Source organism: Rhinolophus sinicus, linkage group LG06 (genome assembly GCF_036562045.2).
Source record: "Rhinolophus sinicus isolate RSC01 linkage group LG06, ASM3656204v1, whole genome shotgun sequence".
NCBI classification, from domain to species: domain Eukaryota; kingdom Metazoa; phylum Chordata; class Mammalia; order Chiroptera; family Rhinolophidae; genus Rhinolophus; species Rhinolophus sinicus.
In genome coordinates, this window is record NC_133756.1 from 28,118,423 (window position 1) to 28,142,226 (window position 23,804).

A 23,804-nucleotide genomic window follows, 5' to 3' on the forward strand; every position below is an offset into this window, starting at 1 on the left:
CTGCTGTCAAACAAAAGTCCATTGACTGAAATTTGTATCTGTCTAATTTACTGTCATTAGGGGCTGCCCAGGACAGCTGCATAAAATAACCCTCATAATCCATCTTAGTGTTGGAAAGGCTGTCCTCCCACCAGAATCAAAATGAAAGAAATAAGAAGAAGAACCTCTTTAACATCCACTTCATTATACAGTTTACAAAGAACTTTCAAATCTCATTTGATCCTGTCTCAAATCTGGGAGGAATCTTTCATTATTATCAGTCCTATTTTATAGATGAGGAAACAGGCTCAGAGAATATAAGTGGCTAGTTTTCAGGACTCAGAAATTGGTGAAGTCTGGACTTGAATCTAGGTTTTTTGGTAAAAACAAAGAAAGAAACAAACAAAGCAACAAGTAAATACCATATGATTTCACTTATATGTGGAATCTTAAAAACAAAAATAAATGAACAAACAGAAAAAGAAACAAAATCATAGATACAGGGAACAAATTGATGGTTGCCAAATGGAGGGGGCAGGAGGGATGGGTGAAATAGGGAAGGGATCAAGATATACAAATTTCCAGTTATAAAAACAGTCATGGAGCTGTAAAGTACAGTTTAGGGATATAGTCAATAACATTACAATAACTATGTATGGTGTCGGATGGGTACTAGATTTATTGGGGTGATCACTTTGTAAGTTATATAAATGTCTAATCACTATGCTGTACACCTAAAACTAATATAATACTATATGTAATTGTATGTAATTTAAAATTTAACAAAAAATTAAAGAAACAACAATAGCAACAACAAAAACACCATCTGTTCTTTCTGGTGTGTCATGGGAGTTTGGTATAATGGAAAGTCCAATAGAACTGAGTTTGAATTATGGCTCAACTTCCCACTGGCTATTATTTGATCACTTTGAGCTTGACTTTCTCCTCAGTAAATAGGGACACCAATCCTTCAGCATGTGGTTGATGTGTGGAGTTGGTGATGCAGTGTGTGTTAAGTCCAGGCCCATGCAGAGAAAGTTTTTAAGGGCTCTCATTGCATTCTGCCTCCTTGAACTCTAAAATACTTTCTATCTAGCCTTTAGCATCCTCGAAAAATGCTAAATTTACCATTCAGCCAAACATTTATCTCAACTACCCTTCTTTCTTTAGAAAACACGACCAATTATTCAGTCATTCCTTATTGCTTCTCCTCAAGGATATTTTCTTGACAACCCCCATTAGAGAATAAGCACAAAGTAGGTTCCCAGAAATGCTAAGTTGATGATGGATGGTCTGCCTTCATCCTGGATGAAGAACACCCTGGCCTACATATTTCCTTGCACATAATAAAGAACAGTGATTCATCAGTGGGCAAAGTATGTATCATCTGCTCAATGTCTAGAATGGGGCCGTGGTGGTCTGCTAAATACTGTGGTTTAATAAACCAACACAATGACCTCAGTTAATCCTCTTTCCTCATTAAAGATAGTTATAGATATTCCCAGATCTGGCTGACACGTTCTTTGGCTGTTGAACTAATGAATTTCATAGAAACAGAGAAAACAGGCATAAATAGTGAACAGGCCATAAGAAAGGCATTTCAAATCTGCCGGAATCTGCCTCCAAAGTCAACAAAACTCCGTTTTTTCCTCAGAACAGTTCAGGAGTATGAGAAAGGACCCAGTCTTTGGGGAGTCTCTTAGCAACTAAGTTTATCATCCATCATTGTAAATCAGCATTTGTTTCTTTAGAAATGTGTTTTCTTTCTATGTTTTATTTTGTTTCGATTTTGTTTGTAACCGCATCACTACCCTCATAGTCCTGGTATGAATACCTAGTCTTACAAGTATTTCAATAATCTCTTGATCTCCTTTTTTCCAGTATTTTCTCAAAATTATCAGTCTCAGCTTTCATTGTGTTCTCCTCTGGTGGAACCTTTGGTGGATACTGGGTAGAGAATAAAGCCCCACCCGAACCCTCAGGATTCATAATAGGGTCTCAGCTTCACTATCCAATTCAATAGGAACCTTCAGTCCTGTCTTGTTCACTGTGTTCTCCCTCATACTCATTCCCACCTTCTAATCTTTGCAGAAGATGATTTCATACTCGGAATGCCCTACCTAGCTATCCAAAGTTTACCTGTCCTCAAGGCTAATCTCAAGCTCTCTCTTGCATGGAACCCCTCTGAGTACCCCAGCTCACATTACACAATGAGCTTCTGTTCCTCTCTCTTTCCTTTGGACTCTAACTCTTATTTATGTCTGTAATTATGATACTTTACTATATGCCGTCTAAAGAAGTACATTGGCATTTAACTATTGCCAGTCTCTCTGTCTTACCTTCCTACATAAATGCTCTTTGAGGCCAGAGACCATGTCTCATTCTTTCTCATTTCCCTCCTGGTTCAGCCTTTAGTACAGTGCTGGGCTCATAACAGATATTTAATAAATGATTTTCTAATTCAGCTAAATACATTTTCATTTAGAATTTTTATTTGTCCCTCTCTTTGCTATAATTATTAAGTCTTTGGGTATTGTAGGGTAGTTATGCTTCATATGATCTAGCATTAATTTGGTTTGAAAATTCAAAACAAAATGAAACAAAAACAAAAACACACAGAGAGAGTGAAAAGACAGGCATTGCTATCGTTATATGATTACTTCTAGAGAGTACTAGCGTGCACACTAACTTTTATTAAAAAATTAATTATTTCCAGTTTTACTGAACTATAACAGAGAATAAGTTTACGGGGTGCATTGTGATGATTTGATACATGTGTACATTGCAAAATGTTTACCACAATAAGGTTAGTTAACAAATCCTTTACTTCACATAATTACCATTTTGTCGTTATTGTTATGGTGAGCACATTAAAGTTCTACTCTCATACCGATTTTCAAGTATACCATGCAGTATTGTTTACTAGTCACCATACTATGCGTTAGACCCGTGGGACTTATTCATCTTATAACTGAAAGTTTGTACCCTTTGACTAAAATCTCCACATTTCCCCTAGCAACCACAATTCTATTCTCTGAGTTTGATGTTTTCTATGAGTTTGATGTTTTCAGACTCCACATATAATACACTAACTCTTCATGAACCACAGTATGTGATTCAAATACAACAGTTTCAGTCCATGTGCTTTTGTGTATGCTCCCTCCTTTCCATTCCCTAAGTCTCTGAGTTCTAGAATACATTCTCTCTCACTTGAACATTGCAGTAGTATCCTTTCTCCTTTTCCTGCTTTCCTTTTCTCTTTTATTCATTCACAGCTATCAAGGATCTTTCTGAAATACAACATCATCATATCCTGCTTAGAAACTCACAATGCTACTTACTGTCTTTGAATTAAGTCCAAATGCCCTGTTCTGACATCTAAGAGCTTCCTAGATCTGGCCCCATCCCATATCTCCACCTTTATCATTTAATATTCTTCTTTTTAAAATTTTAAATTTATTTTTAAATTACAATTGACATACAATTAATATTCTTCTTAATAATCCCTATATTCTATCCAAACCAAACTCTTTGCATTGAGCTTCACACATAACACTTTGCTTGGCCAACTTGCACCTTTGCCAGAAAGGGCCTTCTATTTTATTCCTTTGTATACAGGCTGCACTTTATCTTTAATGATCCATTTCCAATTATGATCCATTCCCTGATCACTTCACCAGGAAGGAATTCTCCTTTCTCTGAACGACCACATAGCACACTCTAATGGCATTTCCCACCTTCCATCTTGGAGTTAGTTATTTATGTACATTCATTCATTTATTTGTTGCCTCAAAAAAAAAAAAGTTAAACAGATTTGTGCAAAGAGCTGGGGATAAAAAAGGAATAGTCTTCTGGTGAGATAGTACTAAGCCTCCAAATAAAAAAAAACCACAATATATCAAACAGGAGAATGAATATTAAAGAACTCTAAGAGTCCAGATAAAGGTTTGCCTAGATCTGTCTGGGGAAATCAGGGGAGTCACAGAGGAGTAGGGCTTGAGTGCCAACATGTAAGATGTTTAGGCATTAATTAGCCAGGTAGACAAGATAGGGAGTTGGAAGAGGGTGAGGTAGGTAGAGGACAGGGAGACAGCTCAGATGGAGGTCATAAAGTTAGAAAAGGCAAGTCATAGAAGAAAGAAAGGCGAGTCTGAAGAAGGCAAGTTATTCATTAGGAATGGGTAAAATATGCTGACATAATAACAGTTGAAGAAGAAGAGACTCATCAGGTGGACAGGTACCAGATTTTGCCTTGCTCAGAAGTTTGGAATTCAGCCCATTAGCAGGCGTGCTGCAATATTTCTATTAGGGACAAGATCAGATTGTGGGTTAGATTCAGGTAATAGAATGGTGAAAGGATCAGAGACACAAAGAAACTATAAGTAACCTGGGGATGGGAAATTCATGTCTGATTCAACTTTAGTATTTCCTGATTGTGCTCAGCACAGTTCCAGGCACCTGGTTTATATATAAAGTGTATTTGTGAAGAAGTGAAAGAAAATGAGGTATCCGCTTTCAGACCAGAACACAAAGAGGAAGGTACATCCACTCTAAGCTTCATACTTCACCTGTATTACTCAGATCACACAGGTAGAGGGCATTTTCCAGCTTCCTGAACCTGTCGATCCATGTCTCACATTCTTCATACTTGTTCTTCATCACTGGACTAACAAAAGGCTGGGAGACTGGCCTGATCGTCAAAGAACTCAGGGGATCTTTAGGGGCTGAAGTCTCAGCAGGAAGGTTTTCTGGCTGCAGCTTCTCGTCTGGAGTTTTCTACGAAAACAACACAAACATCTCACTGGCAGCACATTCACCACCCAGAACTCCTGCAGTCTTTTGGCGAAAGATGAGGCCACACAACCAGTAAGATTTATTGCGAGGTCTGGCTTTGTAAAGCTAGGGGGACGAGTTTCAAATCTTTAGTGCTATAGAACCAGATCTGCCAAGTCTTGTTGGATATAAACTACTATGTTGAGTGTTTTTTGTTTTTTAAGGAGAAGGGTGAAATCATGACTTTATTCAGTTTGCATTTCTTATTTATCCAAAGCAAAGGTTTTTGTAACTACCTAAGACATCTCATGATGTTCTGCTCTGCTTTATACTAGTGGGACTCACAGGTGATAGGTTTCAGGAAATGCTTATAATTTCTTGGTGGGAAAAACCTCTGGATCATGAGTGTGAAGTTCTTGACAAAGAGTGATTGAAATACTAGTGATATTACCTTAGGCTCATGGGCTCATTATAATGGAGCATATAGCACTTCTAGTTCTGTCTGTCCTATTCATTCAACAAAGGACGTTGAAGCCCAGAGAATGAAAGTGACTTACTAAGATCATACAATAAATGGTAGACATAAAACTAGAATGAGTGTATAGAGGTTATGTCTAGCTCATCTTGGTATCCTAATGCCATGTCCAGTACAAAATAGAGATATTTTTAGAATAAATAGACAAACAAGTCCCAGCAGTGCTGTGTAAAACATTCTGCCACTTTCCATGTAGAGAGAGTGGGCATTTATTGTTTGATCTGCCCAACCCCACTTTACAGCAAGTGCCGCTCCTGCCCATCCACATGGTTGTAGAGAGAACTGCTGTGTATCTAAGTATTTAGTACAGGACATGGTGTCTAATGCAAAATGGGCCAATAATCACATTGACCAGTGATTTGGGAAGTATTTGTGAGAGATAAAGACAGAGAGATAGACAAATGGAGATCTACCCTAACAGGTTTTCCACTCTGTGTACTGGAAATGAGAAAAAGCTGGTCTGCTGAGAAAGCTATAGATCAATGATCGATCGATCGATCGATCGATCGATAGATAGATGATAGATAGATAGATAGATAGATAGATGATAGATAGATAGATAGATAGATAGATAGGAGAGATATGAAACTGACAGCATAGAAGAAAGAAAAGATATAGGAAGTTATGATGTTCGAGTACCTGATTTTAGATCAGTTACATTTCTATCCTTAGATAGCATAATATGTTTCTCTATCTTTCCAATAAATTAAGTTGGTAGAGTTGGTTCTGTTAATTGTAATACAAATCATCTTAATTAGCTCACCATAGAATTATGCTTCTAACTTTTGCATACCATCTTGCTTCCACCAACTTTCAATACCTGAGTTTCTTCAATTTTGGCCTTTTGTCGCAAACTTCTCACATGTAAGCTAAGAAAATCCCATAGCTCTAAATAATAGTAATTGCAATAAGAAGCTACATTTTTGAGTTCGCTAATAAACATGGATTAAGCTACTTCTGGGGATGGGAAGATTTGTTTTGTTTGAAATAATAGAATGTTATGTGAAATTGCTGAAAGCTTCATAAAGGAAATAGAGTAGTGAGTCTTATACTTGTTAGAGCTTTGGACCACTTTAGAAATCTGAGGAAATCTTTAGATAATCTACCCAGGTAAAAGCATATATTTGCATACAGTTTGGTGGATGATTTTGGAGAGTTCAAAGAGATGCTTGGATGTGAGAAACTGATTTTAAATAATTTTACATTCCTTCAGATAGTTCAACACTTTGTTTGACCGTTAAAGACAGGGGAAGGGGAAATTTGTATGGACCTGAATTAGGCTCAACTCACTCGCTCACTCACTTACTCACTTACTCGCTCACTTACTCACTTACTCACTTACTCACACAACTTAGGCTCTGTTGGTACCACTGTGTCCGAATGAAGTCCAACATTCCTTGTTTGGCACATAAGACCATTCAAGTTCTTGTTCTTGCTTATCTCCTTTCAATCCTACTTATACATCTTTTTCTCCAGCCACATAAAACCAGAAAAAAATGAGACTGTTTTATGCCTTATACATTCTGTTTCCTCTGTTGTAAAAGCCCTTCTTGCCACCTGTGCCTCGACTGGTTGGGCTCCTACTCATCCTTCAAGACCCCAGTCATATCTTACTTCATGTGGGAAGCCTTCCCTGACAGTCCCAGGCTTGGTGAGGGGAAGTTCTTCATTTCCCCTTTATCCGTCGCAGCACTTACTACAGGATTTTATAATTGTCTGTTAGAATAGTTCTCTCCTCTAACAGGTCTGGAGACTCTGCCGATGTGATAGTCATTTGTGTATCTTCAAGGTCTGGTTAGTGTCTGGCACATAATTGGTTCTTAAGACATGTTTACTGAGTGAATAAGTGAATGAAGGAATGATTTTCTCTGGGACAATAGGAAAGTTACTTTACCAAACCTCTGCTTCAATTTCCGTTTCTAAAAAGTGGGACAATGAATGCTGCTTATACAGCAATGTGAGAAGAATTAATTATTGCAGAGATGCAGTGAAATCCTCAAACAAGAGGCAAAATAAAAGAGCAAAGTATATTTTTTTTATAATCTTATTCACAACAGACTTAACACTCAAGGAGAAAAGCATTTGCTGTTGTTTCTTGCGTGGCTTGCCAAAATGGATACTATTTTCTAAAATATTTCAAAGTGTGAAGTGTATGAAGAGGCCTCCCGTCATTTTAAGATGAATTATGTTCTAATCCAGGCATTTAAAAAACAACAGAAAAACTCAGGCTGGTTTTCAATCCTGTCTGCATCTTCTCCTGGCTAAGGAGAATATTAAAACAGATTTTAACTGCTTGCCAGATTTTTTTTTTTTTTTAATCAAAGAGACTATTATATTTTAAAATGTGATGTTTGGTGAAAAGTTCACCCTCAGTTTCTGGAAGCTGGATGTTAAAATCAGTCTGCTAACCACCGTTTATTTTGATGGCAGCTGGTAAATTAGTCACAGGCTTTGGAAGGACACCTGTACACATGCTACAAGTTCAATTTCTTGGGGCCAATGGCAAGCCCATCACCAAGTGGAGATGAGCGGTCTCTGCATGCATACCAGCTAGGACAGGAACCAAGCCACACTCTTGGAGTTCTGCTGCCTCCCTTCTCTGATGGAGGAAAGTCTCAAAGTCAAAGACAGTCTGACATCAAGGCACTGGGTGGACATCAAAGAGGACCCCACCCAGCAGCAGAGACTAGAAGGTGAAGCATCGATGAAGCCCTTCCCCAAGCTCTATATACCCAGGTGCATACCATGTGTTCAGTTTTGCCTTGAGACACCTCAGGAACTTCAGGCTGCACTGGAGTGGCAGAGGTTTCCTTTACTTTCCTTCCTGGACAAGAAAGAAAAAGTGGAAGGGTTTCGTTTGGTCTCTTCATTTGCATACATACACGCATACACCCAGGCAGAGAAGATGTAGAGGCTCTGCTGTGTGGCTGGCACCGTGTTAGCGTGCGGGGATATACCGATGGGCAAGAAAGCACTGATTCCTGCTGAAGCTCATAAAGGGGAAGCAGATGCTAAATAATTACCGAAGTCATCATTTAATTACAAATTACCATAAACACAAAAAAGGAAAATGTGAAAATAAACTTATTTGGGAGTATGCATGGGAGTAGTGGAGGATCAGGGAAGGCTTCTTGGATGAAGTGACACTTAAACTGGGGACCTGAAAGATGAATAAGACTTTTTAGGTGAAGGTGATGGGGAGGGTGCCCATGGAGCAGAGAGTTCCAGATAAGCAGAGATAACAGCCTGTAGAACCTCCCTGAATCAGGAGGGCCGGGAGTGGGAAGGGGCCTGTTCAGGGGGTCCTGCCTCTTCATAGAGAAACGCACTTCTGCCCCTCTCCACACAGGTGTGTGCCTGAAGGATCAGGTGAAACATTTGTCTTCTCCCTTCCTTGCTCCTTTCAATGGTCAGACGTCCTATGTGGGAAGCGGTTTGAACCGTATCCCTAAACTTGGGATTCTGCTGTCCAGGTATGACTTGCTCAGTCGGCTGCCTTCATGGATACAAGAAATATCCTAAGGATGCAGGAAAAAGACATGTAGACCTTTTGCTGAAGTCCTCTAAGGCTTATTGTGGGTATCCCTCCTTCATCACTCAGCCTTTCCATCAGACTTGACGATGTATTCATTTATTTCACACATCTGTGGGATGACTACAGAGCATAGATTTCTGAGTACTTCAGCTTCAATATTTAGTGCATAATTCAAATATGCCATTAACGAATACATATTGCTTTTGAATTGGGTTTCACTATTTTCAGTAAAAATGGTTCAAACAATACATTTTAAACAAAAGGTAGAGGGCAGCAGTGTAACCTAGTGGCGGAGAGTAGAGGCTCTGAAGCCAGATGCCTTGGGTTTGAGTCCTGGCCCCTTTCTCTATTAGCTAAATGACCTTGGGCAAGTTACTTGTCTTCTTTGTGTCTCAGTTTCCACTTCTGTGAAATGGGAATAATACCACCTATAAGTTATTGTGAGGATTAAATGGACTAGAAAATGTAAAGCCAATACCCAGAGCATAGCAAGTGCTCAATAAATGTTAACTAATAGAGTTATCTAAGTAAGGATGTTTATATAAATAAATTCACCTATCAGATTAAAAAACCATTTGTTAGACTTTTAACACTGCACCTGTGAATCATTATGAATCTTCTTCCTCAGTTTCTTGATGGAGAAAACAATGTGATTTCATTATCTTTTCTGAAACCCCATTACCCAGCATTAGAATAAGTACTCAATGAATGCTTGTTGACTAAATGAATAACCATGTGCCCCAACTTGGAGTTTGGAAAATAAAATCACTGACTATATGTTGTGTTTCTCCAATTCCATTCCTTTTCAGGCCCTAGGAGAGAAGGAATTTTCTCTGTATTTCTTTATCCTCCCAGACCTAACTCATGCTATCTCAACTAAAACTTAATAGATACTTAGTGAGGAGCATCATGACAGCAAGTTAGGGCAGCCCCTTCCTGGCAGCTCTAATTTAATCTGCTGAAAATTTACGTTGTCATGGGAACTCATCATCACCTAGTAGCCTTGGCCCCTGCTTATTTTACCCAGTATGTGAAATAAAGCTTTCTGTTTCCTGCAAGTGAAAAAAGGTTCCAATTACTCTGAATCATAGAATTGGAAAGTTAAAAGGATTCTAGAAACAGTACATAGCATAGAGGAGATAGACGACTTTTGGTGTCAGGCCTGAACGCTAATCCCCATTCTTCCTTTCACAGATGCAAGCTTCCTGTCAGTTTGTGAAAAGGAGATGATACCAGTAATTTGCAGTGATGTGGAGATTTTAAACAATTACCTACACAAAATACTTAACACAGGGAAGAAACGCCATACACGGACTTTTTTGTGTGTTATTATTATTTTATGACCTTGAGCAAATCTAGTTTCCCCAGAGAAGAGGACTTAATATTAATTACAAAGTGCCAGGCATTTTTCTGGGCACTGATCTTATGCATTACCCGCTTTAATATCAGATCTAGAACGGAGACTTTGTCCCGGTCCAGTTTCTCTCTACTGCCTGCCCTTCTAAAAGAACAATTAGGAGACAATACACGCTGGTCTCCCTGGTCTCTTAAGCTTCCCTGTCTCCCTCCTAATACATATAAGCATATAAAAAGGTAATGATTTGCACATGTAAAAATTATTTGAGAAACCCCAAGGCACAGCTATTTTTTTTTTCTTTCTAACACAGCAGGAAGGATAAATAATAACCATCTGTCTAGTCTGCCAGTTGAGGATTTGTACTGAAGGAAATAAGCCAAGCTGGCTTCTAGAGATTTCCAGGTGTTGGAAAGGCCAGGTTTTACAGGGCTTCCAGTGGATTCTGATGGCTACACAGCCAGCGCTCCCATCTCCCTGTCCCCCCTTCCCTCACTAATGACTTGAAATCAGTGGTCTTCAGTGCTGGCTGCTAATATGCTCCCACCTGGGAAGCTTTAAAAATCACCATTGCCTAGGTGTCACATCGGGCCAATTAAATCAGAATCTCTAGGGGTAAGAATCCAGCTCAGAATTCTAAAGAATTCCCTCGGTAATTCTAAAGTAAAGTCAGGACAGATAACTGATTTAAGTAATGGCTTCTGGCCTGGATCTACTGATGGAGGCTTTTGTGAGAAGGAAACTAATATATGTTCAATATCTATATATGCCAGACATTTCCCACATGTTTTCTTATGTAAGCTAAAGAATAGCCCTGTGAGGTAGAAGCTATCTCCATTTGACAGATGAGGAAACTGAGGCAATGAAAGTTTCAGTTACCTGCTTATGACCACAGAGGTAGGGTTATGTCTGGGATTCTAACTCCTTCATTCATCACACACACAATCATTTGTTAAGTGCTTACTATATGCTAAGCGCACTGTTCTAGGCACTACGATACAACAATGAACAAGACAGAATCTTCTCATGGAGTGTTCATTCCATTGGGGATGGCAAACAAATAGATACATAAAATCATGTCAAGTAGTGATCAATGCTATAAACACAACTAAAGCCAATTATGGGCATAGAAAGTAATGGCAGTTGCTATTTTAGATAGAAAATTCACCAAAGGCCTCTCTGAAGTGACATTTAACTATGTTTTAACAAGAATCTTTAAACAATTAAAAATTAATTAAAAACCATCAATCCCTCAATAAATAGAGCCATGAGTGGAGAAACAAGGGAGAAAGCCATGCACATGTTTGGGGAAAGAGTATTCCAGGAAAAAGCTATGGCAAGGCCAAATATCTTGAGGGAGGAGAGTTTGGTGCATTCAAGCAATAGCTGAGAAGACAGCCTAGCTGACCCAGGATGAAAAGTGAAGAGAAGTAGGTTAAGTATTCACAGAACTAAAGGGCCTCCTGGGCCTTGCTGGTGGCGAGTTGATTTTTTTTTTCCTTCCCCTTATAGTGATAGCAATTATATTTTGCTTTGTAAGGACCACACCTCCCTCAGCCCCGTGCTGTGGTTTGGTAAGAATGACCCCCAGTTCCAGCTCCAAGCTTGGTCTCAATTAGTTGAAGACTAGGGTGGGCCTTAAACCCACTGAAGAGCCTTTATATGAAAAAAGGAGAGGTGAATTTAGAAACAGAGACACAAAATGAGACACGGTAAGAGAACACCCTCCCTACTCACCTGATCTGGCCCCCAATGACTTATTTCTTTACCCGAAGGTAAAGGAAATATTGAAAGGAAGACATTTTGATGATATTCAGGACATCAAGAGTAATACGACGACAGCTCTGATGGCCATTCCAGAGAAAGAGTTCCAAAATTGCTTTGAAGAGGAAGGTCATGTGAAGATAGAGGCAGGGTTTGGAGTTATGCAGACACAAGCCAAGGAATGGCTGGGGCCACCCAAAGCTGGAAGAGGCAAGGGAAGACCCTTTTTTAGAGCTTTCAGAGGGAACATGGCACTGGCTGACGTGAGTGATTTCATACTTCTAGAACTGAGAGAGAATAAATTCCTATTATTTTTAGCATCCAGTTTGTGGTCATTTGTTATGGCAGACCTAAGGAAATGAAGATACTCACCATCCTTTTTGTGCTATTTCAATCTTCCAATACTTGTATAACCAATCCCTCAATTCCCCATTGTAAATTCCCTCTCTTTGACATACCTAGTACAGTTTTAGTTTTTCTGCTGCAATACAAACTGACATACTGCCCCCTCGAACTCTCAATACCTTGTAGTTTGACCCAAAGAGTAATCAGAAAATGTTTGGTGGATATCGTAAACAAAGAAATGGTAACAGCAGATTAATATCAATGCATATTTTTCACCTGTCATATTTAAAACTTGCTAATTGCTAAATATTTTGCCCAACTCATCCTTATAATTTCACTTACTATGTCTTGGAAATCTTCCTTATCAGGCCAGCCATGTTATTTTTACAGCTGCATAGTATTACAAATTGAATATACTGTAGTTTAATTAAATGGTCCCTGAAGGATCTTTTTATGTTTTCCATTTTAAAAATATTTAAAAATGCAAAAATGCTGCAATAAACATATATGAGGTCTGACAATTAAGTTCGTGAACTTGTTGCAATGATGTTGTTAATCTATTTTTGATATCAAAGGATTATTCATTATGAATTTGTGCCAACTGGACAAACAGTTAACCAAGTTTACTATTTGGAAGTGCTGAAAAGGCTGTCTGAAAAAGGTAGACAACCTGAACTTTTCGCCAACAATTCATGGCTCTTGCATCACGACAATGCACCAGCTCACACAGCACTGTCTGTGAGGGAGTTTTTAGCCAGTAAACAAATAACTGTATTGGAATACCCTCCCTATTCACCTTATCTGGCCCCCAGTGACTCCTTTCTTTACCCAAATATAAAGGAAATACTGAAAGGAAGACATTTTGATGACATTCAGGACATCAAGAGTAATACGATGACAGCTCTGATGGCCATTCCAGAAAAAGAGTTCCAAAATTGATTTGAAGGGTGGACTAGGCGCTGCTGTCGGTGCATAGCTTCCCAAAGGAAATACTTGGAAGGTGACTGCAGTGATATTCAACAATGACGTATGTAGCACTTTTTCTAGGATGAGTTCGTGAACTTAATTGTCAGAACTTGTGTGTGTGTGTGTGTGTGTGTGTGTGTGTGTGTGTGTGTAAATCTTGGAGAGGTTTTTTGTTTTGTTTTGTTTTGTTTTTGTGAGATATCCATAGGATAATTACCTAGCTGTGGGACTCTTAGATCTAAAGGACTGTGTGACTGAAGTTCTAATAAATAGCACCGACTTCTGTACGTGTATTGCATTCACCGTAAAAGGCTATCACTAGAGAATCCTTCATGATGCACTGAAACTTGGAGAGTTATGCCTTTTATGATCTAGCTGGCCCAAATGAATCACCATTAGGTGATTCTCACTTCCATTTTTTCTTCACTGGTGAGCCATTTACATTTCTGGGAGGAATGAGATGGAATCTAACAAGTGAAGCAGCAGAACCAGCCATTGCCCTGGGAAACGTGAGGTCCCCTGAGGAACAATATCGCTGAACTCACCTGTAGGCAAATCAGATGACAAATCAGAGGAAGCTCTGCTCAACAACTCAACAAAATTCTGCCATCTGTGTAAGAAAAGGGGACATAATATTGATGTTCAATATCATTGCTATAGTAGAATGTCCAATAAAGCTTGAAGTTTATATTGGTAGTTTTGAAGGAACTTTTTGATACCTGTATCATTCTGGGTATAATGCAGGCGACAGAAACTCCTTTAAGTATCTCTATGAGAAAGGGCTTTAACATAAGGAATCAGGTGCTCACAAAATGATTGCAAGCACCTGTAGAATGGAGGTTGCTATCTGCTGCTAGGTTTAGGGTCGGGCATCAGCAGGTATAGTCCAGAAACTAGGGAACTGCAAGAAATTCTGATGTCTCAGTTACCCCTGATCATGAGGTTGTTGAGTAGACAATACAAAGTGCATTTTGGCCACTGGAAAAAGTGATGCCTGCCAGGACCTGGAATTGCTACTACTGCAGGAAAACAAATAAATACTTAAAATGTCTCTGCGACCCTCCCCACCCCTTCTGTCTTTCAAATCTCATGCAATTGTATCTCACTGGTGGAACTTAAAATCAATTCCAGAACCTTGGTGTTAAGGGAGTTTTGGAAATATTCTTTTTAGCCTTCCCAAGTATGGGAAGTATTGCAACACAGGAAAGAACATAGAAGGGAATAGAAATGCGTGCTGAGTGCAAATAGACAATATTTAGTGTAGTCCCTAAGCACAAATTGCATCGAACAATATGTCTGCATGTGACAATCAGGGAGTCATTTAAAGCTAGCAAATACTTTAGGAACATTTTGGTAGTGAAAAATCACTTAGAGTTGCTGGCCCAGCATCCCTCCATCCTCCATTTATATATAAATATGTTCTGCTCTGGGGTAATGGACTACAATCAAGGTCCCGTGCCCTTCCCTAGGTAGTGTTGTGACTCACCTCGTCTAATTAATCTCAATCTATCACTTTCTCCATCCTGTCCTGTTTCCCTTCCTCCCTCTCTCCCACTCTCTGTCTTTGTTTCTGTATCTATCATAATTTTTGGTTTGGTATTTCCTGAAGTTTTATTTTCCCCTAATTTTGTGTTACTCCATAATCTCTCTCTCTCTCTCTCTCTCTCTCTCTCTCTCTCTCTCTCTCTCTCTCTCTTCCCCCCCCCCCATATATATATATGGGGAGAGAGAGAGAGAGTTTGTTTATTTATGTTAGCAAAAGGCAATTTCTGTTGCTAGGAACCAAACTGCAATTGATAAGAATTTTTATCTCCTTCTTGCCCATCAGAATTGAAGCAAAAATAAAGAGCAACTTGTGAGATGTATGTCCTGGGTTTTTTAGAAGAGTTCTAATGTCATCTGATTTTATTCTCTTTAAATAAAAAACAGTTCATTAGATGGATAACTGTTTGTTCTGCTTATATGTCATAAAACTTTTCCTGTACATGATATCACAAATCAGCAAAGTTCTTTGGTTGGTATAGAAAATATGGCCTCCAGAGCTTCATTCATTTTGGGCACATAAATAGATAAGGCATAGGTATGCAGAACCACAAGCCAGGTAAGCTAATGCTTATATCAGCTGCTGAAGGCTTAGGCAGGCAGGAGAAAGTCACTGACGTAGCCCTCTCAATAAATAAGTAATAATCACATAAGAATCTGATAATAGCACAGATCTGGAAATGAACTGCAATAAAGTAGTTTCTGTCTTTTACACTTCTTGCAGTTTATTTCCAGGCCCTCTTAGGAGATCCAGGCTTATGCCTAGAACATCTTCTGACCCTTTGAAAACAACAGTGTGACAACAAAATCCCAGATCCATTGATATTTCCGTACTGCATAACATTCGTGCCAATCCTATTCTTGAGATCCTTCTAATAAAATATTTTCTTTCTTCCATATTCTTTACATTACCCTAGGACCTTCAAAAAGCCATTGACGACTTAAATGTGAGATTGGCTTCTGGTTGCTGTAACATGCACTATAATTCTAATTGCAGAAGTAGGTGCCTTTCTCCCCATATCAAGTCAAAAAAAATGACGACTGGAGGACAAGGTCTGTGAGTCTGATTCTAGATTCAGGCAGATCGGAGTTCAAATTGAACTTCAACTGAATTTATGTTAAGTTAAAACAGCCTTCAGTGAGCATTCTGAGTACTTTGTGTTCATTAGCTCATTTAATTGAAAAAAGTACTTTATGAGTCATGTAAATAACTTGCCCAAGGACACCGATCAATGGGGCAACCAAGATTTAAACCCTGGCTGTCTGACTCCAAATCCTCGGCCCTTGGCCATTGTACTATGTAGTGCTACATATGAATGTAATATAACTGGGCTTCAGTTACATTTTTTTCCCCTTTGGAATTTCATGAACAAAGCTCCACTGTCTTCTGACATTTATTATTGTAGAAGTATGAGGTCAGTCTGATTTTTGTTCATTTATAATTAATTTTTTTCCTTTATTTGCTTTGGTTTAATTTTGTTATTTTTTTGGCCTGGATCCTTAAATATTTTTCTTTGTCTTTGTAATAGAAAAGTTTTGTCAGGATTAACATGGATACATTTTTTTCTTAATTCAGTTTAGATGATAGTGAATCCTTTCAATCTGTACACAGAGGGTTTTTTCTTTTTCCCATCTCGGCAAAGTTTCTTCAGTTGTAACTTTTGTTTCTACTTCTTGTGCAATTTTTCTATTTTCTTATTCTATAATACCAGGACTTCTTGGATTCAATCTCTATTCTTATTCTTCTATATCTACTATCTTTTCTTATTTTCTTCTCTGTTCTTTTTCTCTAGATTTTGTGGGAACCTTTCAAGATTGATGATGTATTAGTTTTTTTTTTTTTTTTCCCCAGTATTAATTTTGCTGTTTGTTGATTTCAGGTTACCTCTTTTTTTTTTTTTTTTTGTAAATAATATTTTATTAGAACACAGCCACAGCCATTAGTTATGTGTTATTTATGATTTTTTTCAGGCTACAATGACATAGTTTAGTAGTTGCAACAGACTGTAGACCCACAAAGCCTAAAACATTTACTATCCGGCCCTTTATAGAAAAGATTTGCTGATGTAAACATTTAACTTAGAATTCCTTCATATCCTCAAATATATAGCAATTTTTAGGTCTCCTTGCTTATTTCAAAAATTTTTTAATGAAATGTAATTTATATAACATTATACTAAATTCAGGTGTACAACAAAATGATTTCATATGTGTATATATTGTGAAATGATCACCACAATAAATCTAGTTAGTATCCACCATCACACAGAATCCTGGTTACCTCTTAATTCTGCCATAGTAGTTTTCATTTCTTTGAAACTATCCAGATTTCCCTAAGGTTTTTAAAATTTCTTCTGTTCACTTTTTGTGCTGTTTAAATTTCATTTTTATAGACTTTTAACTTCATTATTCTTATTACTTTCCAATTCATTTCAGTAGAGGACATGGCTTTTTATACTCTATAGAGAACCATGGATGATTTTCTCTATGTTTCCTAGTTTCTAGAATAAATCATTTTCAAAAGTTTGATGTTATTTGGAGTTTGCAGGATCCTGGTTCATTCTTCATGTTTGCAATATTTTTAAAAAATAGGCATCATATGTTGGGTTTTCTATGTATTCACGGTCAAATGAGGAATTGTTCACATTTGACACAACACAACAGGTGAATTGGGTAGATTTCCCTTAGCTCTACCCTCTGCGCATTTAGCCCTGCAGTTAAGGGGCAAGTGGAAATTGCCACTGATGCCTGGATGACTGGTGCCTCTCAGGCATTTGCCTGGTGTCCCTTGGTTGTAACTACCACAGGGGTGGGATCTTCTCACCTCACCTGTTGGATATCAGACACTAAATTAGTATAGTATGCCATAACTGATACACTGCTCAGCACATACAATTACCAGGGATTTCTCCCTCTGCTCCGAACCACACGACTTTATTTTCAGGAATTATGCTTCACCAGATACAAACACCACAGCCAGCTTTATTCCCTTCCCACCTTCCTCACCTCCACATTCTGCTCTGTCATATTTGGAAGTTGTGCTTTCTGCATATGTACAGAAAGTAGTGTGTGGTGTTGACCCTGAGAAGGAGTATCCTGCCATGAAGGCCACCTTCTGGTTAATTGGCCTCAAATTTATAACCAGAGTCTAGCAGCCTTTGCTGGTGGAAGCCTCTCATGCATGCAGCATATCAGGGAAAAAGGCACAGAGTAGCTGCCAAGCCTCCTGCACTGTGTTCCTGCCAGCTGAGTAGACCTTTATAAGGGAGTTCCTGGAATCATTTTTCAATCAGTAAGCTGAGACCTGACCCATCCAATCGGAACTGCATAGCTATAGACTCACTTGCGTCTTGTCTGATTAATTGGAACAGCTCCATAGCGACCAATCAGAATGAACGATTCCAACCAAGGACAGTGCTATTTGGACCAATCAGACTGTGTAAATTTGGATTCCTCATTTGCATAGAAATGGACCAATCAGGAACCTGGGCGGGAACTTTCTCTATATAAGTGGGTCTTACGTTGTCTCAGTGGCGAGCACTTTCAGTTTCCTAAGGAGGCTGTGTCTTCCTGGTTTGCAGACTGTTTACCTGAATAACGTTTCTCCTTTTTACTGCATCCCAGACTGGGGACTCCCATTGGCACTAGATTGGTGGCAACGACCTTTTGTTGACAGCAGGTAAGTGTATGTGTGTATCCTTGGGTAGGGGAAGGAGTGGCATGACAGTACTCAGGCTATTACAGAAAGGAGCACCTGTGTTATTTTCTGGTTGGTTAAGACTTGGGGCCTCCAAATCAAGAGGAAGGCTGTGGTGAAGCGACGATGTCTTCTGTCTTCTGCACTTCTTTTAGGTAGTCAGGGCAAAGCTTGGGGGAGCAACTCATTCGTTTTTCCAGATTCTATTTATTTATAGGTAGTAGAGATTCCCTCTAGATTCTGGCACTAGAGTGACTATGGTTTTTGCTACAGGTGTGTTGTTTGCCTTTTTATCTCTTCATTGGAACTGTAATCAGGTGTTTTGAAGCAGATGACATTTTATACAAAAAGTCATATATATCAAAAAAACAAAAGCTAACCATGCCAAACACAGACATGTGGGCCATATCATAGAAATACCGTTGTAATCGTGATGAATTACAGGTGACGTTGTTTTGAGCTTCATACAGGCTTAAATAAAAGGGGTACTGGTGCTTAATTCCCAAGCCATTACCTTTCTCCATCTTGTGAAATGTATGCTTTGGTCATAACAACAGTTTGTAGTTCTCTAAATTCGCTATGCTTTTGCTCACTTTGTTGTCTTGGCACATACTGCTCCTTTTCTCTCTGAAATACTCTCTCCCCTCTCTCTTCTGGTTAGTTCCTACAAGTCCCACCGAGCTCAGCTGACACACAGTATAGAACAGAGCTGAAGAGCAGACTCTCTTCAGATTGCTAGACTCGTAGGTTAAGTGCCATGACTCGAAGACTTGCATCATGATAGCCATTCCCTTGAGAACCCTGTAATCTACTTCAGCTGAGAGGATACCAAATACGCTAGAAGGAGGAGGCAGGGAGCAAGGAAACTGGAGGAGACTGTTAGATTTTAGGACCTGTATAGTTTGTTCAGGCTGCCATAAAAAATTACCACAGACTAGGTGGCTTAAACAACAGAAATGTATTTTTTTCACAATTCTGGAGGCTAGAAGTTCAAGATCAAAGTTTCAGCAGGTTTGGCTTCTTTTGAGGCTCTGTCTTTGGCTTGCCGATAGCAGCCTTCTTGCTATGTCCTCACGTGGTCTTTTCTCTATATGTCCAAACTTCCTCCTCTCATAAGGACACCAGTCAGATTTGATTAGGGCCTACCCTAATGACCTCATTTTAGTTTAATCAATTCTTTAATGGCCTTGTCTTCAAATATAGTCATAGTCTGAGGTCCTGGGGATTATGGCTTCAATATATGAATCAGGGTAGGGGTGGGGATACAATTCAGCCCATAACAGAAACAAAGATTCAAAGAAGCCCAACTCTTGGGACAATTTATTTAAAATCTGTGAACCTTAGTTTACTCATCTGCCCCTCAGTTTAGTCATGAGGCTGTTGGGAGTATGAAAAGAGATAAGCCAGGTAAAGCATCTAACCCCATGCCTGGGACATGTTAGGTGCACATACATCAATCCCTTACATGTTCGGGTCAGGAGTTATTTGGTTATGTTATTTAACTCAGCTGCTGGGGTGTTCCTTTAACTGTACCGTCTTCCTTGGCTTTCACCTTCTTGGTCATGTACTCTAAATTGTATTCTCTCCTTCCAGTTAAGTCTGAGAAGCACAGAGCTCCCCTGATACACGGGCAATAAACTCTCCAATCCAGACAAAAGGATTATTTTTCTGTTTGACAGATGGAAAATTAAAGTTAAGAAAAATTAGTTACTTGCCCCGTTCCCAAAGCCAGTGCATTTCAGAGCTATGGTTTCCATCTAGGCCTCTGTGCTTCTGAGGCTCATGCTGCCTCTCCACATGCATGGGGGCCAAATGGGTAGTGGAAGTTGCAAACCCGTGAATAGATGTTACCTGCAAGCCTGGGGCTTCTGTGGGTCATACGTGCTCCTAGAATGTAAAAGCCTCCCCACTTTTGTATCTGTATCTCACACTTCTCCTGGGTCCTAGAGAAGAGAGCAGGAAATGCTAAGCTCCTGAAATGCAGAGCTGTGTTCAGCGTCAAGCCCAAGTGTGGAGCCAGCGCTGGAACTCAGGCAGTTTGCCTGAAGCCTCTGTGCCTCACTCCCATCCTGTAAACTTGTGAGTTTCACAGGACTTGTAGGAGAGTCAGTATGTGCATTAAGAGCCAAGACCCTGAAGCTAGACAGCCTGCATTTGACTTAGCCTTATTGATGAATTTGTTTATTGGTTACATCTTGATTTTAGCTCCTTTGTGCCTCAGTTTCCTCATTTGAAGAATAATAGTATCTACTTCATGGGGGCACTTGTGAAGATTAAAAGAGTTAATATTTATAAAGCACTTAAAACAATACCTGGAATATAGTAAGCACTATAAGAATGTTGAATATTAATAATAACAATAACTATTATTATTCATTATTATTATCCTTACCTCATATGAATTATGGGATTTTGGAAGAGAAGATGGGAATTAATGAACTCGTAAAAGCCAGGTCCAGTTTCTAAGATCGAACCAATGGTTAGATCAAATCACATCTCTAACAGCTCGCTGCCTAACAATTTTCCTATTCTCATTAAAAAGTAATTGCTGAATCAGACACCTCATGTTTCCTTTATCTTCTAAAATCCTCTGGTTGTTGCTCGGATTATCAAACCAGTCCTTTTCAACCTAATTGCACTGTCAATAATGGGCCAGATGTGTATGGTGAGACCTACTTGTGGCTGTGTCAATTGCTCCACTCTATTCATGAAGCTTCCATAGCAGCTTCATTATTTATCCCCTACCCCAACACAATTTGGCTTGTGTGCCTGTGGTTTAAACTGGGTTTGAAGCATTTAATTTTGCCAACACAATTTTAGCGTATTAGTTTTGCCTCCTGTTCTCTCTCTGCCCTCCTTAATTACCATTTATTGCAAAGTCACACAGAAACATTAAATGCTAATTCTGATTTACATGTTCCTGGCCAAGAACAGGGATAATAATTTCCATCCAACACAACCTGAACTCATTTTACATAAGGGTGATTCAGAGTAGAGATTTGAAATCGTAATCAAGTCTTTCTCAAAATCGCCTTACCCTGGCAGTCATTCACTAATGTCTCTGCTAATTGGTAGGCAAATGGCAAAAAACAAAATCTCAATGTTACAGAAAAAAAAAAAAAATACAAAAAAACAACTTTGCAACAGCATTCACGAAATTGCTCGTCTCATCAGCACTTGCAACGTGACAGTTTAAAAAGAGAACACAACTCATTTTATTTGGTTAGATGGGGCTAATCCCACATCACCATAATCCCTCCTGATGTTTTATTGATTCTAAAGGACATTTAATCAGGAAGCAGCTCAGCACTAGAATCCTGCTAATTAGCAAGCAGCCACATTCCAAATGGGTTCCCAGTTGAACAGCAGATTAATGGACAATATGTACTAAAATAATGATTCGTGCATTCAGCTCCTAAAATGTGTGTCTAAATTGCATCTTTAATCTCTTAAGGATATAGGTTTGCATACAAAGCCCTTAACGGAATGAATTTAATTCAACAGAAGAAGCTTTAGACAATGACTGTTTAAGGATGAAACAGGTTTGTCACTTATATGTGCAATTCTTCACTGGTTTTGATGTCCTTGAACATTCAAAGGTCAAATACAGGAATAAAGAAATCAGTGTGTTTCTCTGATATTCACATAAAACAGTGGGAAATTGAGAATATTGGTATAAATTGCCTAACTTCATTTGTTCCCCATTCACTCTTATTCTTGCATCTGATTCCTAGAACCTTGGTTCTGATAAACTTTAATCAAGCACGCTATATACCAGCTATAATGTGAGCTCTGATGCTTGCATTTTTTCCCTTTATATTGTTGCCTTTTGGGGACTCTCAGTTTTAGGTTATTGGTTTTCTACTCGGCTCTTAGCCCACTTCTCTATTTTTGCTGCTTAACCACCTCCCTTACCCTCACCCAACCACCACCAAGATTCCAGAGAAGGAAAACTCCCACGTTCAGAGCTGGTCTAGTGGAAATTCATTGGCTATGCTCAACCCTCTATCATCATTTATTTATCAATTGATGTTTCCCATTCCCATTACCCTTCTTTATTTTTCTGTATTGCTCTTATCACCATGTGATATGTCACATATTCTAGCTTGTTTCCCTTCCCAATTAGAACACAAGCTTCATGAGGGAAGGGGCTTTGTTTTATTCGTATCTATATTCTCAATGACTAGAATAGTACACGCTCAGTAAATGTTTGTTAAATAAATTAATTAGGTATTTACTGTGTCCCATGTGCTAAGTACCAGCCTACAAGATGTTGAGAATACGAGTATGAGGAAAACAGTCATGTTCTTTGCCAGCGTAGAGATCACTATCTAGACATAAACAAACAAATCATACAAATAAATATGTAATTACAAATGGTGATAAGTGCTAGGAAATACAATGACAAAGAATCTGATTTTGACGAAGTGGTTAAGAAAGGCTTTCTTCAATTTGACCATTGCTATGGATTAGGCAGAATTCATGTATCTACATCCTTTAGAGTATTTTGAGACTACTTGTCCTCTAGTTCAGTTCAATTCCATGTTTGTTGAATACTTACTACTACCATGTTTCCTTGAAAATAAGACCTAGTCGGACAATCAGCTCTGAGGCGTCTTTTGGAGCAAAAATTAATATAAGACCTGGTATTATATTATATATTATATTATATTATATTATATTATATTATATTATATTATATTAGACCCAGTGTTATATTATAGTAAAGACCAGGTCTTATATTAATTTTTGCTCCAAAAGACACATTAGAGCTGATTGTCTGGCAAGGTCTTATTTTGGGGGAAACATGGTATGTTACAGGCATTGCTCTGGACATTTGGCTTACATTAATGAATAAAACAAAGATCCTGCCTGCCCTATGGCACTATAGTCTATAGTCTATCAGAAATCAACAGATAACAACAATAAACATCACACATTAGCAAATTACCAAATACATTAGAAGTTGATACAGGTATAGAAGAAAGCAAAAGAAAATATGGTTGTTGGCGCAAATGGCTGGGGTCTACAATTTTAAATAGGGTGGTTAGTGTAGGCTTCATTGCCAAGGTGACATCCGAGCAAAAAGTTGAAGGTGAAGGAGTTAGCATGAAGCTATCTGGGGAAAAAGGAAACATTTAGAGGATAGGTGCTAAATTGGATGTGTGCCTAATGTGTTTGAGGAAGACAAGTTGTGACTGGAACATAATGAGCAAAGAAAACTGTAGATGGAACCAGAGTAGTGATGAGGGAGCAGATCACATAGAACCCTTTGTAAGGACTTCAATTGTTTTTGTTTTCTTCCTCTGAGTGA

General features: G+C 38.7%; 1 protein-coding gene across 2 annotated transcripts in view; it reads right to left on the bottom strand.

Moving 5' to 3' along the window:
• Nucleotides 1-23,804, bottom strand: part of LG06H1orf87 (linkage group 06 C1orf87 homolog) — a 68,139-nt gene that overhangs the window by 2,811 nt on the left and 41,524 nt on the right. For both annotated transcript variants that reach the window (XM_074334801.1, XM_074334802.1), the window contains exons 9-11: nucleotides 13,797-13,861; nucleotides 8,032-8,111; nucleotides 4,548-4,755 (exon numbers count right to left, since the gene is read on the bottom strand). In XM_074334801.1, coding sequence (XP_074190902.1) covers nucleotides 4,548-4,755; nucleotides 8,032-8,111; nucleotides 13,797-13,861 — 353 coding nt within the window. The remainder of the gene's footprint in view (nucleotides 1-4,547; nucleotides 4,756-8,031; nucleotides 8,112-13,796; nucleotides 13,862-23,804) is intronic.